This window comes from Culex pipiens, chromosome 1 (assembly GCF_016801865.2).
Source record: "Culex pipiens pallens isolate TS chromosome 1, TS_CPP_V2, whole genome shotgun sequence".
NCBI classification, from domain to species: Eukaryota; Metazoa; Arthropoda; class Insecta; order Diptera; family Culicidae; genus Culex; species Culex pipiens.
Window position 1 is genome coordinate 21,384,051 of NC_068937.1, and position 18,502 is coordinate 21,402,552.

Below are 18,502 nucleotides of genomic sequence, written 5' to 3' on the forward strand. Positions count from 1 at the left end.
AACTGTCAATAATGGTTCTGAAATCAGGGTCCAGAAAAAGTAAATTGAAATGAAAAAAAAATATCACGATAAAACCATTTTTTGACTGATAAATTGGGTACTAAAGCCCCATGTAGATTTTTATGTACAACGCTAAAAACACGATTTAAAACCATTTCTGATCACTTTTTTTATTATTTATTGCAAAAAAAAATAAAATATTGACGAGACACGTTTTTTCGATGGATCAAATGGTCCCCTTGGAACGAGCTGTCAAGTAGGAGCTTTTCTGTCAAGAAGGACCGCGAGGATAGATTTTCAAAATTGATTTAAAAATCCATTTTAAACTCTTTGTGGTCGTACAAAGGTTCATTGTACTCAGAAAAATAAGCTTTATCGCTGTAAACAATAATATCAGCAATCTTAGCTTCATTTTAGGACCCAATTCTGAATCAAGATTTGAATGTTTTTCATAAAACAAACATGGCCGCCAAATGGCCGCTCGAGAATAATGCCTTTCAGAGCCTTAACCAAAATGTTGTCCTCGGAAACAAAATCTGCAAGGAACAGCCCATCTACAGACTTTTCCCCAAAGCACGTGCAGATTCCTCCGCGCGTCAAAAATGTGCCAGCCCTGCGCGTGCTCGACCTGTCAGTGTCACATTTTTTTGTCATCACCGCCGCCGCAAATATGAAAATCATTTGCGAGTGCAAATTCTAAATTTCGCAAAAAAAAGAAAGGAAAAGAAACAGGATAATATTCTCGAACGGGGAAAGGCAGCTCAGCAAAGCGAGAACAAAGTGCGTGTGTGATTTGGTCACGGAGTACAAAAGTGGACAGGAAATTGCGTCGTTTTTGGAGAGTGAGATTTGAGGTGAGGTTCGGTGGGAAGAAGAAGCAGGAGGAGGACGATTCCGCAAGGATGTGGCCAACGTGTGACTTTTGATATTTTTGTGTGTTGTTTTGATTTTGTTTTTTTTGTTGGTTATAAAAGTTCTTTCAGGAACGCGCACTAAACCATGAAGATCACGATCAAAACGCTGAAGCAGGAGGCGTTCCACATCGAGGTGGACCTGGAGAAGGACACGGTCCGGACGCTCAAGGAGAAGTTCTTCCAGGAAAGCAAACAGGACTACCCGGTCGAGCGGCAGCGGCTGATCTACCTCGGCAAGATCATGGAGGACGACGACCCGCTCAGCCAGTACAATCTGGACGACAAAAAGTTTGTGGTCGTGATGAACAAGAAGCCGGCGACGGCCCCGGCGGAACCGGCAGCGGCCACGACATCGGCTGCTCCGGCGGCGGCCAAGAGTAGCACTGAGAGCACTCCGGCGGCGGCGGCTGCTGCGGAAAAGCCCAAGGAAGAGGACAAACCGAAGGAGGATAAAAAGCCGGAACCGGAACCGCCCCAGGATGACATCCAGATTAAGATTCAGCGGATAACAGGTAAGATGGGTGCACAAAAATATTACATCTGGCCAAATGATCTTACATTTTATTTGAATGCTCGTAACAATCGATAAATTGTATAAACTTCTCGACTCACGATCGCGAATCTTAAAGGAGGTATTAGACTATGACAAACAAACAAATTTGCACTTTTTGCAGAATCGTCAACCTGCATACATTTGGCTATGTTTGCAAGTTTGGCAAACTATCTAACTGTACAAAAATTTCAAAAATTAAAAAAAATCAAGCATTTGAAATGTTTAATGTTAACAACAAATGTTAAATAAAAAAAATACAATTTTTTTTTTTTATTATAATTTAATTTAAAAAAAATGTTTTTGTTATTAATTTTGATTGATAAAAAAAAACATTACAAAAATTACATTAAAAAAATGATATTATTAAAAAAACTAACAAAACATTTTTTAATCATTTTGAAGACTTTGCCTTTTGCTAAAAAACTCTATAATAAAGCATACAAAAATTAAAGCATTCAATCATTTATTAAATCTAACTATTTTTTTGTTTTAAAAATACAAATAATTAAAAAAAAATGATTAACAAAATATCATTTTTTTTTTATTTATTTAAAAAAAATCAAATAATTTTTGTTTCAAAAAATCTCTTCATCAATTAAATTTAAAAAAAATTAATTAAAAAAAATTAATAAAATACTTTTTAAGAATATTTTTTTTATATAATTTCCACAAAAATTCAAAAAATAAAACAGATTAAAAATTGATGCTTTCAAAACATAAAAAATAAGATTTAAAAAAAATCAATTAACTTTCAGGAGTGATTCGAAATCATTATTTAATAAATTTTCTGCAATATGGAATTTTAACATTTTCTAAATTTATGTAACCCCTTAAAAAAATAATTTCGAGTCATTCACAAATGACGTAACCAGGGAAGCCACTCAAGTAGGAAACCTTCAAAACCAGTTGTCAAATCGATGTTGACGTTTCAACACCATTGTTCGACAATTTCCGAACACGTGTGGTTTCAAGCTTTTGACAGCTGTCAGTCGTTCCAATTAGCAAATTTGGATTCGCTCATTCGAATGCAGTTCCATTCGAATCACTAGCGTGCCCAGCTCTTTGAGGAAGGTGGGGCAATAATATGGAAGTTTTGAAAAATACGTCATTTGTGGACACCCCCTGACCAAATGTAGAACAAATTTCTGAGGATGGTGGGGCAGTTGCCCCATGTTGCCCCACCCTGTGCACGCTAGTGATTCGAATTAACGAATCCGCTCTGTACATGAGTTTTATTCAGGGTTTTTTTTTCACAGTTACAATTTTAGGAATTATTATAACTTCGAATAAATACTATTTCAAAAATATAATGCCTTTTTAAATATTTGAAATTTAAAAATTCTTGAGAAACTGCGATCAAAATTATATTTTAGGGATTCATCATTTATTTATTTCTTTATTTAACATTTTTGAATTTGTGAATAATGTTTTTTTTAATTTTCCATTTTTTGTTCGTTGTATAATACAAATCGTGTAATAGACTAATACCTTTTGTTTTAAATTAATCTAAAATCGACTTAATTCAACCAAATCAAAATCAAATTATTCGCTCTACAGCATTGCCTTGGCGTTCTCGATTGCGAGATTCCTACTCGAAACTAGGTGTTCGAAGGCTTGATTGTTGAGGCAATTGCAAACCTCTTTTTACACCTTAGCTTCCATCCACCCCGGGATTCAAACTGACGACCTTTGGATTGTTAGTCCAACTGCCTACCAGCGACTCCACCGAGGCAGGACCCAGGGAGACGACTCCTACACCTGGACTGAGCTAACGACCTAACCTTTTTTAGGTTAGTCCGGGACCAACATTTACTTCCCCGTCCGACGGAAGGCGTGATCAGACAAATCTCGTCTCGAAAAATGCCACCGGGACCGTCTGGGATCGAACCCAGGCCGACTGGGTGAGAGGCAATCACGCTTGTCCCTACACCACGGTCCCGTTTAACCATATTATATATTATATTTTCAATGCTTTCAATAAGAATATATATTTTTTGAAAATGTAAGTTTCAAAGTATAAATACTCAAATTGTTCAACATATTTTTTTCGAAGGTGCTCAAATGTTCATAATTTGCAATCAAACGAAGCGATATTTTGTATACTTTTTAACTTTATCAGAGTTTTTTTTTTAATACAAACATTTTCACAAAATACCATATTATTTTCGAAAATACCCAAATATTCAAAATTTGAAATATGGATATCAAACAAGGCAAAATTTGTTATGCAATTTTTTATTATTAAGGTCTTTTTTTTGAAAATACTCAAATTTTCACATAATACTGTATTTTTTTTAAAGTACTCCAATTTACAATATGGGTATCAAACGAAGCGAAATTCGGTATGCGTTTTCACTTAGCTTTGTTTTGGCTGTAAACTAATTTTTTTATAAAAAAAACCGATAAACTAAAATTTTCACTGAATACCGTATTATTTTCGAAAATACTCAAATTTTCAAAAATTTGAAATATGGGTATCAAACAAGGCGAAATTTGTTATGCATTTTTCAATTATTAAAGTCTTTTTTTTTTTGAAAATACTTAAATTTTCACAAAATACTGTATTGTTTCGAAAGTACTCAAATTTTCAAAATTTACATTATTAAACGAAGCGAAATTCTACATGCGTTTTCACTTATTAGAGTTTTGTTTTGGCTGAAAACTAAAATTTTCATAAAAAAAAACCGATAAACTAAAATTTTCACTTAATACCTTTTTTTTCGAAAATGCTAAAATTTAAAAAAAAAATGGAATATGGGTATCAAACGAAGCGAAATTTGTTATGCATATTCAAATTTTGGAGTCTTTTTTGGAAAATACTATAAATTTAACAAAATACCATATTTTTCGAAAATACTCAAAATTTTTTTTATTTTTTGGAAAATTTTGGTTTTTAACAAAAAAGCAACTAATAAAGTTAAAACGCATACAAAATTTAACTTTGTTGGATACCCATATGATTTTTTGAAAATTTGAGTGTTTTCAAAAAATACGTTATTTTGCGTGTGTGTGTTTTTTTTTGTATTTCCCAAAAAAAAAAACATGAATATGGTGAAAAAGCATACAACATTTCGCTTCGTTTGATATCCTTATTGCAACTTTTGAAAATTTTCAAAATATTCGGTGTTTTGTGAAAATTTCAGTTTTTGACAAAATAATACTCTAATAAGTGATAAAGCATACCAAATTTCGCTTCGTTTTATACCCATATTTCCAGTTATAAAATTTTTAGTACTTTCGAAAAAATATGGTATTTTGTGAAAATTTTAGTATTCCAAAAATTACTCTTAAAAATGATGGTATTTTAACATGGGAAAATTGTAGTTTTTACAAAAAAAAATCTAATTTGGCAACCCTGTATGAGGTACCCTGGGCTTTGTCATAATGAGTGTCATAGGTTTGATGCTTGTTTGGCAAAGAGTATGATTTGATTCGATGTGGAATTAAAATCGAAGTGTTCAGTATATTGCTGAAGCTTCCATTTTTACACAAGGACACTACTTCATGCTGCGAGAACCCACTTTGGCGCAGTCTCAGGGTTTAATCGATGGCCGGTAAGCTGTCATCGAGACAAGGAGGTTCTCCGATAGTGGAAATATCACATTTGTACAATGAACCGCTACATATGTGATTTATCCCTATCTTAATGTGGGTGTCAGGTTAGGATGCGGGTTTAAAAAAAAAATAGTTTTTGTAGAATTTAGGATTTTAACTATAAATATCAACTTTTTATACTTTGCCTTTAGTTATTTAGGGACAAAATTAGTAACAGTGAATTTAGTAATTCTATCAGAATCGGTGATTTTCATTCAAGTAGCATAAAAACCATTCTGATTTGTCAAAATTTCCGTAGAGTCTCGATCAATCAATAGTGAAATGATATCGGACTAAATTCGTTGATCTGTTGAACTAACGGTTGTCGGATTATGATTGTATCGATCATTTTTGCGAATCGAGGATCTACTGGAATTCTGACGATCAAATGGTCGTCTCTATTTCAATTCACGACTTGTAAAATATGAACTGTTAATCTATTTTTTTTGTTTTTTAAAAGAAATCAGACAGGTTTTAAAAGAAACGTTTTTTTTTTTGGCTATTAATTAAAATGTCGGGGATTTGAGATAAGAGTAGCTTTCGGATAGGTTGCTTTAAATCTTGTATTCAATTCAAGTTAGGTAGTTATCCGCAAATGAATATTTGGACTTCTATGAATAATTGAACATTTTGGACTTATGAATAACACACAACTGTGCATTTATTCTAAAGTCAGATCCATTCAGCGTCAGTGTTTATTTGGTCGAAGTGTACTAATTCATTGGCAGATCTGATTCTAGTTGTAATGTACGACAAGACTACTGACGGACGTGACAGGACGAGGGCCCAGTTTAGAGGTTTCGACATCAACGATGTGCGGCTGGATCACCCTCCCAAAAAAAATAAAAATAAAAAAATAAATTTAATTTTCATGATAAAAAAAAAATGTGATCAAAATTATATTTTAGGAATTCTCATTTATTTATTTCTTTTTTTAACATTTTTCAATTTGTGAATTATCTTTTGTTTAATTTTTATTTTTTTGTTAGTTGGATAGTACAAATCGTGTCTTGAGTACTCTTTATTTTTTTGTACTACAAAATCGTGCAGCGGTGCCTCAAATTTTATGATACTCATTTTTAAAATAAATCTAAATAAATTAATATCATGTAATATTTTCAATGCTTTCACTAAGAATATATTTAAAAAAATGTAAGTTTCAACGTATAAATACTCAAATTGCTCATAAAATACCGTATTATTTTCGAAAATACTCAATTTTTTAAAAATTTGCAATATGGGCAAAGCGAAATACTCAAATTTTCACAAAATACTGTATTTTTTCGAAAGTACTCAGATTTTCAAAATTTACAATATGGGTATCAAACGAAGCGAAATTCTGCATGCATTTTCACTTTATCAGAGTTTTTTTGGTTGAAAACTAAAATTTTCACAAAATACGGTATTTTTTCGAAAGTTCCCAATTTTTTTCAATTTGCAAAATGGGTATTAAACGAAGCAAAGTTTTGTATGCTTTTCACTTTATTAGAGTTTTTTTTTTATTTTAATTTTCACTAAATACCGTTTTTTTTTTTGGAAAATACTAAAATTAACAAAATACCATATTTTACGAAAATACTAAAATTTAAATTTTTTTATTTTAATTTTCAACAAAAAACAAATAATAATCAAGTGAAAATGCATACAAAATTTCGCTTCGTTCGATACTCATATTTCAAATTATAAAAATTTTAGTACTTTCGAAAAAATATGATATTTTGTGAAAATTTCAGTATTTTCCAAAAAATTTAACAAAATACCATATTTTTCGAAAATACTCAAATTTTAATTTCTTTTTTTGAAAATGTTGACTTCAACATAAAAAACAACTAATAAAGTGAAAACGCATACAAAATTTCGTTTCGTTGGATACCCATTTTTTTTTTAATTTGAGTGTTTTAATAAAATACGTTATTTTGTGTGTGTGTTTTTTTTTGTATTTTCAAAAAAACATGAATAAGGTGAAAAAGCATACAACATTTCGCTTCGTTTCATACCCATATTTCCAATTATAAAAATTTTAGTACTTTCGAAAAATATGGTATTTTGTGAAAATTTTAGTATTTTCCAAAAAAGACTCTTAAAAATGCTGACTCATAAAAAGACTGAAAATTGCATGACAAATTTCGCTTTGTTTGATATCCATATTGTAAATTTGGAAAATTTTAGTATTTTCCAAAATAAGACGGTATTTTATCTTGTTAAAATTTTAGTTTTCAAAAAAAATCTAATGAAGTGAAAATTTATACAAAATTTTACTTCGTTTGATACTCATATTCCAAATTTTAAAAATTTAAGCAATTTATGAAAAATACGAAAATTTTAGTATTTTTCAAAAAAAAAAACTATAAAAAGGTTAGGAAGCATACGAGATTATCGCCGATAGAATTAACGAAATGACGATAACGATAGACCCCGACGATAACGATAACCATTATCGTGGACGATAGTATTACTGACGATAATTTTATCGATTAACGATCTTGATTATTTAATAAATGAGCAATTCTGTGATGTTCCGGTCATTCGATTTTTTTTGTATTTTTTGATCAGGCTGAAACCTGTTTGGTGCCTTCGGTATGCCCAAAGAAGCTATTTTGCATCATTAGTTTGTCCATATAATTTTCCATACAAATTTGGCAGCTGTCCATACAAAAATGATTTATGAAAATTCGAAAATCTGTATCTTTCGAAGGAATTTTTTGCTCGATTTGGTCTTCGGCAAAGTTGTAGGTATGGATCAGGACTACACTGAAAAAATATGATACACGGTAAAAAAGATTTGGTGATTTTCAATTTAACTTTTTTTCACTAAAACTTGATTTGCAAAAAAACACTATTTTTATTTTGTTTTTTTCATTTCCTTTTATTACAATATTCCTTTTATTACAGTATTACGCCCTTTTGAAATGCTAGTCTTGATTTAAAAAAAATTGAAAGTATTTTTTTCGAAGAGATCAGAAAATTTCAGGATTGGGCAAACATAACTGCGACTATTTTCTTGCCTGAAAATGGCTAAAGCTTAAAATTAGAAAAATTTTTGTGACCAATATTTCGATTTTTTTTTTAAATCAGTATTGATTCAAAAATTCATAACTCGGTCAAAGATTTTTTGCCCAATCTGAAAATTTCTGAAAAATGGGCATTTGATGTCCTCTAAAACATATCAGAAAATAAAAAAAAAAGTGTTTTTTGCAAATTAAGTTTAAGTGACAAAAAGTTAAATTTAAAAATCACCAAAAAAATGTTTTACCGTATATCATATTTTTTCAGTGTAGTCCTGATCCATATTTACTTTGCCGAAGACAGCAAATCGATCAAAAAAATCCTTCCAAAGATACAGATTTTCCAATTTTCATAAATCATTTTTGTATGGACAGCTGCTAAATTTGTATGGAAAATAATATGGACAAACTAATGATGCAAAATGGCTTCTTTGGGCATACCGAAGGCACCTAAAAAGTTTCAGCCGGATTAAAAAATACAAAAATTAGAATTAAAGAAAAAAGACCGATTCCGTAGAGAACTGTTCAAATGCTAAAATAGTTAAAATAGGGAAGTTTTTTTTTATATTTTGCCATTTTTTATATGTTTAACACTACACCGCCACATAAGCCGCCATCAGGCTGCTAAAAATCAGGTTTGAATGAATTTGCATTCTGAGAATCAAAAGTAGACCAAAGGTTTCGAACAGTCGCGAATTTTCAAATGTGATTCGAGTGGTCACCCTGTCGGTTATCGTAGCATTCTTCCCATAAAAAAAAAAAAAAAAAAAATTCATAAGAATCGTCATACAGCCAAGGACAACCTTCCCCCTCCCATTTTTTTCCCAAAAATGCAACGTAGTCTGTGAACGGCTTTTTTTTTGTGTTTCATGTACTATTAAAAATATTGCAATTTTCTATGTCTTTTGTAGATTTATAACTTTTATTTTCTTTTTCTTTATTATTTTTGCTTTTGATTTTTTTCTGTATTTTGTTTTTGGATTTTGAATTTGAATTTTTAAATTTATTTGTTTATTTTCGATTTTAATTTTGCAATTTTTTTTAAATTTTTTGGGTAATTTGGCAACCCTGTATGAAGTTATGAGCACTTAAATAAAACTAATTAATCTTTCCAAGGTTTAATTAGGGTAAAAGAAGATTTTTTTTTTCTACATCGATGGAAGTGCTTTGAAAAGACTCTTTCATAGCGAGTTGTTAAAGCCAAAGATTTGGCAACCCTGTAATAAACTGTCGATACTTAACTAATTGCAGAGATGGGCTACTCGGAGGAGGAGGCCCGCATCGCGCTCGAGATCTGCGACAACAATCCGGACCGGGCCGTCGAGTATCTGCTGTCGGAGATTGCGACCAGCTCGATGCCGAGTGCCGTCGGCGGCGGCGCCAGTTCCGGAGGAGGTCTCCTGTCCGCCGGTTCCCAGGAGAGCCGGCTGGCGTTTCTGCGCGAACATCCGACCTTCCTGGAGATGAAGCGCCTGCTGCAGGAAGATCCGAGCCTGCTGCCCCAGCTGCTGCAGAAGATCCAGTCGAGCAATCCGGACCTGATGCGCATCATCTCGGAGAACCAGGTCGAGTTTCTGGCGCTGATCAACGAGGGCGCCGAAGGCACTGGCGGGTCGGACGGGGGCCGATCCGGTGGCGGAGTTCCGCGCGAGCTCGAAACGACCGCCGCCGCCATGGTGGACAGCCTGACCCAGTCCGACATGGACGCGATAGACCGGCTGAAGGCGCTCGGCTATCCGGAACATCTCGTCATTCAGGCGTACATCGCGTGCGAACGGAACGAGTACCAGGCGGCGGAATTTCTCGTCTCGCAGACGCTGGACGATGACGAGTAAGGAGAGAGAGTGAGAGAAAAGGTTTGTTTCTTTGCCCCCTTTTTAGCCACGCCCCCCTTGCAGTTTAAAACTCCTCCCCCTTTTTCCAAACTCGTGTTTTTTTTCTTGTCGCAAACTGCTTCAACTACTTACTTTACTTTTGAACCAGTTGCTTTTTTTAATCATCCATGTTTGTTCGATCCCCCCCCCTCCCCCCCTTTCTTCTTCTTCTTCTATCCAGGTTAAAAATATGATATGAGAGTAATTAAGAAGATGATGATGATTATTGCGCATAGCTCTACTACTATTAAAAAGCAACAACAAAAAAAAATTACTGCTAAAATTACCCATTCTTGAACAACAACAATTTTTGCCCGAATAAAATTTAAGAATTGTACTACGGTTCGTGTGGTTTTGCTCGATTTTTTTATTTTTGGTAATATCACGGCCAACTTTTTGCAGGGGGGCGGAGCCTAAAATGCCAAGAAAAGGTGAAAGAAAGAGACTTTTGTGGCGTAAACTCAAATTAATTAAAAGACTTGGAGAATTTAATAAAACATATTTTTGTTCAACATTCTGCAAAAAAAATAACGATAAAATTTTAGAAATCTTATCAAAATAAATTTTTAAACGTAAATTTTACCATTTGAGTGCTTCTCTCTAAATCATTTGCATCAATAGTTTTTCCGTACAAGTCTACTTACAATTTTGGGGGCTGGTCATACAAGATGGATGAGTAATTGTATGAAATTCTGTACCTTCAAAAGGGATTTCTTGATCGATTTGGAGTCTCCGGCAAAGTTGTAAGTTATGATTAGTACTTTTCGGAAAATAAGTTAAAATCATTTCATCATTTTTAATAAGTTAAAATCATTCCCAAAATAAGCATTTTTAAATTTTAATTTTTTCGAATTGTTTTAGGCGTCTAAGGGACCATCCATAAACCACGTGGACAGTTTAGGGGGGGGGGGGGGGGTATGGCGATTGTACACGATCCATACAAAAAAATTTTTTTGTATGGACAATTGTCCATAAGAGGGGGGGGGGGGGGTTACAGATTTCCAAAAAAGTGTCCACGTGGTTTATGGATGGTCCCTAAACAACACTTTTTTTCAAAAATTCTCATGTCTCAGATAATGTCTTTTTAGTTCCCTAAAACATATCCAAAAAATCAAAAAATTAGAGAATACATATTTTGAGAATTTAAAGGTAAATAATAAAATCAGATTTTTTTTCCGTGCGCCTATTTTTTCCGCAAAACTACCTACAACTTTGCCGAAGACACTAAATCGTTCAGGAAGTCTTTTCTCAAGATACATATTATCATACATTTACATGCCCATTTTGTGTAACCAACCTCCACAATTGTGTGGAAAAAAAACAAATGGCAATTAACGTAAGGTTTTTAAACAAATTTTCTAGATTTCAAATAGCTTATTTTTTATTTTTTCTCAATTGTTGATATTTTTAAAATTTAATTTATTCAATATTGCTATGTTAAGTAATTATCAAATTGTTCAACAGAAAATTATTATCCGATATTTTTCTATTTTTATTGATATATTTTTAATATGACACTAACACTAAAAATATAAAAGATTTCTTCGATAAAAAAACATTTTTTTTATTTTGCACTTTTAATTTGGTTGGCAACTCCGATGATTTCCAAATAAGCCATTTTGCATATTATGGATTTTTTTTAAGTTTGTAAGTATTATTAGGAATATTAAGTATCTAAAGCATTTACAGTATATTAACAATAATTTTGTTTTATGAATATTTAAAGTTTTTTTTTTGCAAAGAAATTCAATATTATATTATATTTAATTATTCAAGTATTCAGAATGTTTCAAGTACTTTAATTTTTTTTTGCATTTTATTTATGAAGGTCATAGTTATTTTAGTTTTTTTATTGTTGAAATTGCGTATTTTTTTTAAGTATTCTATTATTTTTGTTTTGAGTATTTACATTATTTTTAATATTTATTTTTTTCATTTTTGTATGTTGTGTTTATTATTATATTTGTGTGTTTTGGCTAGTGGCTAAAATAAAAAGAAGAAAACTAGTTCGAATATAAAAAAAAAAACCTAGCAAGCGTACCGTAAAATCCAGCTCAACTGGTCAACAGACTCACTGAAAAGAAGCGACTTCCAAAATAATACTGACATAAATTTTCTTTTCAGCAATACACTAAACACGGTATGTCCACGCATCCTTCCTCCCCTGTTGACTCTGTGTAATGTGGTCCGTTCGAAGAATCCTCTCTGTGGTAAACACAACGCAGTAGGGCTGGCCGCTTTAATTTTTGTAATAATTTTTCGGGTGCTTTCGGATAAAATAAAATTGAAGTAAAATTAACAGTCTGGACTCGAAGCATGATTTTTCACATCACATTCTTATTGGAATGCAATATAAACTGTAACGGGAACTGCAGGCACCGGGTCCAGACAGTGACTTTTTTTCTAGATATCTATGGAACTGGATTGATCTGTCAAATTACGATTTTTATAGGCTTTTAACTAAAAAAATGCAAGTTACTGTTTTTGCAATGAAATACTACAATTTTATAAAATACTAAAATTTTCACAAAAATACCGTATTTTTTAACACGCAAATACAACTTTTTTTTCAAACTTAAAAAAAATAAACATAAATTTCGTGAACGATGAAATTTTGAGCATTTTTTAAATACATTATTTTTCAAGTCAAAATTTCATTTGAAAATTAAAAAATCTTTATAATTTGTTATGTAGTGGAGATTTTGAGAATTAACATAATAAAACCGTTACAAAGCAAACATTTTGTATGCAGTTTTTTTGTTGTAAAATACCCTCATTTTCATAAAATATCGTATTTTTTGCGTAAATACTACAATTTTCATAACTTGCAATATGGGCATCAAACGAAGCGAAATTTTGAGTGCATTTTCACTTTACTCGTCCCGCCCGTGTGGATCAATCGGACCGCGCACTGGACTCCAATCCAGAGGTCGCTGGTTCGAATCCCGCGGCGGGCGCTCTAAAATTCTTTGTGTAAATATGGGTATTCGGCGCCGTCGCTTCGTGCCATACTTTCATACACTTAGGAGCCCAGGGCGGCGAAGTCCTTGTAGCTAAAAAGGAAGACACTAGCGGTTGGTGGCCGACAGCTATAAAGTCAACTTCGTTTTTTTTTTTTTTCACTTTACTAAAAATTAAAAAAAAAAACAAAATTTCCACAAAATATCGTAATTTTTGAAAATACTTAAAAAAAATCACAATATGAGTATGAAAATTTGAGAATATTACAAAAAAAAATAATAATTTGAAAAAGACAATAAATTTCGCTTTTTTTGATACAAATATTGCACATTATGCAATTTTGAGTATTTTCGCCGAAAGTACGGTTTTTTGTTTAAAAAATGAGTATTTATACTTTGAAACATACTATAAGGGTCATTCCAGGTCAACTGAGTACACTTTTGGACTCGACCTTCACCGATTTAGACCAAACTTGGAGAAAACGTTTATCTATCGATAGTTAACGGTGCACATCAACCAGAGCTTTTGCACTCAGATTTTTGTTACAGACATTTTGGTATCTTCAAAACTACGGGAAATATCAATATAATTTTTTATTCATCCCCTAAGCTACTATTTCTATAACGATTTACAACAAAATTTGTCAATTTTTATAATCAAATTATTTCAGGATTGGGTCCGTAAGTTCAACAATTTTAAAACAAGAAGACAACAACTTCCTTGGTTGCTGTGTACCCTTAACAGAAATCCCAAGTTTGGTGTTGATTGGGCCATCCCTCTATTTTTGCACCGCCCTCTTTTTTGACGATTTTCTAAAAAACTTTTTTTTTCTTTTAATCATAACTTTGCAACTATTTGAGCAAAAGACTTTCTACAGGTTGCATTTTATAGAAAATTGTCCAAGGAATTCGATAAAAATAAAATGTTAATTCTTAAATGCCCACTAATATTATATTTTAACGTTTTAAGTATTAAAATTCAGTTTTGACCTATTCCTTATATTTTTATTTGTTTTATTTTATCACCATCGTGTTCCCCGGACAATTTTACATAATAATCAATGTAGACCTCAAACTAAAATGAACTATTGGCGAGATACAGCGATTTTACTGAAAAAAGTATGATTTTGCGCAGCACTTGGAAGTACATGGTGTACTTTTCAACAAAAAGGGATGAATCCCGCATAGTTCGGTTTTTATATGTGATAAACATAGTTCGGATTTGAATTCATAGTTCATTTTAGTTTGAGGTCAATAGTTCATTATCATTGAATCATTAAACAATTCTGAGTAAAAACTTTGAAAAATTAACAAGTTTTTATTGGCAAATTTTAAAAAATATCTTAAAAATTGGTTATTGTCCGTTATCGTCGATAAAATTATAGCAAAATAACGATAACGATAGATTATTGTTATCGTCATGACCCCAAACTTAAAAAAATATTCTCATGGTTGATGTGGATCAAAGATCTCCTCACAAAACTCTTAATACTGATTTCGAGTCAATAGGGTCCTAAAGCCTTGTGTAAATTTTTATGTACAACGTTAAAAACACGATTAAAAGCCATTTCTGATCATTTTTCACGTCACGGTGTATAACCTAATGGTCTCCTTGGAACAAGCTGTCTAGTAGGATCTTTTATGTCAAGAAGAGCCGCGAAGTTATTTTTTTAGAATTGATTTAAAACCCCATTTTAAATCCTTTGCTGTCGTAAAAAGGGTCATTGTACTCAGAAAAATAAGCTTTATTATTGTGAACAATAATATCACAAATTTAAGCTTAATTTTAGGACCAAATTCTTCAAATTTCCAGTCGAAAAATACAATTTATTTGTTAAAATAATTTAATGTCATTTTTATTTATTTGTATCCAACTTATCATTACAAAGCAATATTTGTTATAATAAGATACATGATGTTATTTTTGGTATAAAATACTGGTATGATCAACACACCCCTCAATATCTCCGGTAGTTCAGCAGCGGACTCGGCCTAAAAATAATCCTAGTCCTGTCGCCAAAATCCTGATCGAACCTCCTCATGAACCCATCCTCCGCCACCACTCTCCCTTCCGGCCGCGGCCTCGAGTAATGGTACTCATCCCGGTACGCGTACTCGCGCGGATCTTCGTACACCGTGATCGGCGCCCTCGGTGCCGTCGCAAACATCGGCCTCGGCTCGTAGAAGCTCTTCCGCTGGAACAGCTCGTCGTAGTTGCGCACCGGCACCAACGGCGGAAGTTGTTCTTCGTGGTGGTACGATCGCTGATCGTAGTCGCGATCCGCGTGGAATCCGTCCCGGTAGTCGTGCAGGTTCCCGCGATCGGTTGCCGCCTGGTGGTGCAGGTCTCCCCTTCCGCGAAGATCAACCCCGCCGAAGCGATCGTCGTACCGATCGCGCAGTTGATCGTTCCTCAGCTCCTTGTTGTAGAGGTGATCGTTGTAGTTGTTGCGCAGGTTGTGCCGGTTGTCGTAGACCTGCTTGCCGCCGCGATCGTCCGAGTCCTCGTAGTACGAACTCTTGCTGCCGTTTTCATCCTTGTGGTACGAGTTGGAGAACCCCGACTTGATCTGCTTCCGGTTGTGCGACTTGTCCGCCTCGAAGTTCTCCCCGGCCAGGTGCTTCACCTTGTCCACCGAACCACCCTTGGACGAGTCCGCCACGCGATGACCGTTCACTACATTGTCCAACGCGTGGTACCGCACCGCATCGGCCGCCGAGTTGATCTTGTCACCACCCTCGAACACGTGATCCCGATGAAAGTCCCGCAAGTCCTTCACACCCCCAGTCACTCCCTTGGCCGCCGAACCACCAACGGTGACCTTCGTCCCGACGACCGCCGCCAGCACCGGCGACGAACTGTACGGATACCCGTTGGCGTACGGATACGCCACGATCACCTCCGCCAAGATCCCAACCACGATCACCGCACGCTTCCAGACCATCTTCGCAACTGAACGTACCGATCGACCTCGCCGGGCACATTTATAGGCGCCGATCTTGACCTGCACCGTCACGACGACGACGATTCAGCATTCGACACGGGCGCGGAAGATGACCAACTCAACCATGAACCTGCGGCAAAGTTCCAGAAGGAAGAGGTCGATCGCGAACACCATGCGGGTGTTTTGGCACTAATTTGCGTAGCGGGGAAGAAGTGACTCAGTTGTGTTTAAGGCTGCACGCTTCAGTGGGTATTGGGTTTGTTGTGCGATGACCGATTAGGCTACGGTTTTAAGTTTGGGGGTTGTTTTGAAGATGTTGTGGTGAAGATCAGCAGGTAACTGGACTAGTTTAGCGCTTTGAAAGATCTGGAGATAGAGACGGAGATTTGACCCTTTATTGTTTGTTAAATTTGTTGGTTTTACAAAAATTAATCGATTTGTTTTCATTGATCTTCGGTAAAAAAAAAATAGAACTCTGATAGTTTGCTGAAACTTCAGCAAGTTTTCATTTACTGAAAACTTTAGTAGATCAGTTTTTGAGTTTGGTGTGGAGATTTTTAATAAAAAAAAACTGAGACTGACGGTTGAAATTTGTAAGCTTAAGAAAGAATTCAAATGATTCTTTTATTGAGAAATTCCATGCCAAATAGGGAAACACGACCCTCTTCAATATCATTAAAATTTTGTAGCCATGTTATATAGTGATTATTGCACTCAAACGTAATGTTTCGATACACGATCGATATTTCTCGATCGTTATTTGTCAATGGTAATTCGATCATTCGATCGTAATTTTTCGTTCTGACTGACGATTGAGAAAATCTCGCTATGTGTTAGAGCTTTTTAACAAATTAAAAAAAAATCATTGCATTTAAAATTTTAACAATTTTATAAATTTCTAATATTTCAAAATTTCAAAAGAGAATCATAAATTTCAACAATTTAAAAAATTTGAGAAATTTCAAAATTTTTAGCAGTTATAGCAATTTTCAAAATCAAAAAAAAATAATATAAATTTATTTTTTTTATTTTTAAGTTTTTATAATTTCTAAAATATTTTTTTTATTTTTGTGTATTTCAAGGTCTTTAAAATTTAAAAAATTAAATCTTTTAAAAAAGATAAAAATTTTAATGTTAATTTTTTTTTAATTTGACATCCTCAATTTAAAAAAAAATCATTAAAAAATATATATAAAATGCTTTTGATTTTTTAATTGCAGTCCAGGCTCGATTATCCGAAGGTTTATATGAGACTTCGGTTAATCGAATCAAGAACAAAAAAAATCGTATTTTTTCATTTTCTTGTTTTAACATAAAATTCGAGTTCCATGACCCTATTTTAGTCGAATTTGAGTTAGGCCGTTGCAAATATTTTTCAAAGTTAATGTCGCCCACTCCCCCCCCTTCAAAATCGGTCCGAAAAATCAGGGGGCAAAAAACACATTTTTTGCAAAAAACTTAAAAATTTCAAGGAGAATAGAAGTCTAACCAACTGAAAACAATTAGAAATGCATTTTCCTGCATTTAAAATCATAAATAGCATTTCAGGGATCGATCAAAAATATTTATAATTTTTGTGAAAATCCAATGTACAGCACCGCAAAAAGTTTTTTTTTCGGCGAAAAAAAAAATCTATTCAATACTTGCATATTTTGAAAACTAATGATTGCAAAACAACTGGGCAGGTGTAAAATGCATTTTAAAACACATTTTTCATTCAAATGTTGAGACCATGGCTTGCAATTTAAATTTTTATATATTTTCATTTTTTTCATTTTTATAGCCTTCCCTCAGTAAGCTGAGGAAGTCTGGACTGTATTTCAAAACTTTAACAAATATTAACAATTTCAATTATTAAAAAAAATAAGAAATTCCTAAATTTCAACAGTTTTAGAAAGTTTAAAATTTCAAAATTTGAAAAAACCTAAAATATCCAAATTTTAGAAATTTTTAAAATTTCGAAATTTTAGAAATTTTTAAAATTTTAATATTATAGACATTTTTTAAATTTCAAAACTTGAGAAATTTTTATTTTTTTTTTGGCAATTTAAACAATTTAAAAATAGAACAAAATATATTTTAAAGTTCTTATCATTTGTAAATCCTGATTTTTTTTTAGAAGAGGTTAAATTTTTTAAAGGTTTTTAAATTTTCGAAAAGCCTTTTTTGCGTTTTTGATATTTTGAAATTGTTGTTTTAATTCTTTTTTATTTTTAAAAATTATTGATTCTTGTCCCGCCCGTGTGGATCAATCGGACCGCGCACTGGACTCACAATCCAGAGGTCGCCGGTCGCCGGTCGGCGGGCGCTCTAAAATTCTTTGTGTAAATATGGGTATTCGGCGCCGTCGCTCCGTGCCATACTTTCATACACTTAGGAGCCCAGGGCGGCGAAGTCCTTGTAGATAAAAAGGAAGACACTAGTGGTTGGTACTAGCAATGGTGGCCGACAGCTATAAAGTCAACTTCGTTTTTTGATATTCTACAAACTTTCAAATTTTCTTAATCCTCAAATTTGAGACATTTTTTAAATTTAGAAATCTGTTGTTTGGTAAATTTTAGAGATGTTTTTTAATTTTAGATTTTTCATACGAGTACCTCGCTAGAGACGTGGGTGGTACGGATTCGAATCCCGTCTGTGATTTGGTGATTTTTTTC

General features: G+C 33.3%; 2 protein-coding genes across 3 annotated transcripts; one reads left to right on the forward strand and one right to left on the reverse strand.

Annotated features, from left to right (window-relative positions):
• The first annotated feature begins 644 nt into the window (after positions 1 to 644).
• LOC120420233 (UV excision repair protein RAD23 homolog B-like) lies at positions 645 to 10,285 on the forward strand. Of its 2 annotated transcripts, XM_039583223.2 has the most exons (4): positions 645 to 854; positions 975 to 1,426; positions 9,318 to 9,922; positions 10,122 to 10,285. In XM_039583223.2, exons 2-3 carry the CDS (start codon positions 1,000 to 1,002, stop codon positions 9,899 to 9,901), a joined length of 1,011 nt encoding a protein of 336 aa, XP_039439157.1. In that variant the 5' UTR covers positions 645 to 854; positions 975 to 999; the 3' UTR covers positions 9,902 to 9,922; positions 10,122 to 10,285. The 2 variants fall into 2 exon arrangements, with proteins under 2 accessions (XP_039439157.1, XP_039439156.1); XM_039583222.2 differs by lacking the exon at positions 10,122 to 10,285 and having other exon boundaries at positions 646 to 854; positions 9,318 to 9,925.
• Positions 10,286 to 14,821: 4,536 nt separating this feature from the next.
• Positions 14,822 to 16,123, reverse strand: LOC120420248 (uncharacterized). Its single transcript, XM_039583237.2, has one exon. It carries the CDS (start codon positions 15,843 to 15,845, stop codon positions 14,859 to 14,861), a length of 987 nt encoding a protein of 328 aa, XP_039439171.1. The 5' UTR covers positions 15,846 to 16,123; the 3' UTR covers positions 14,822 to 14,858.
• Between the last annotated feature and the right edge of the window lie 2,379 nt (positions 16,124 to 18,502).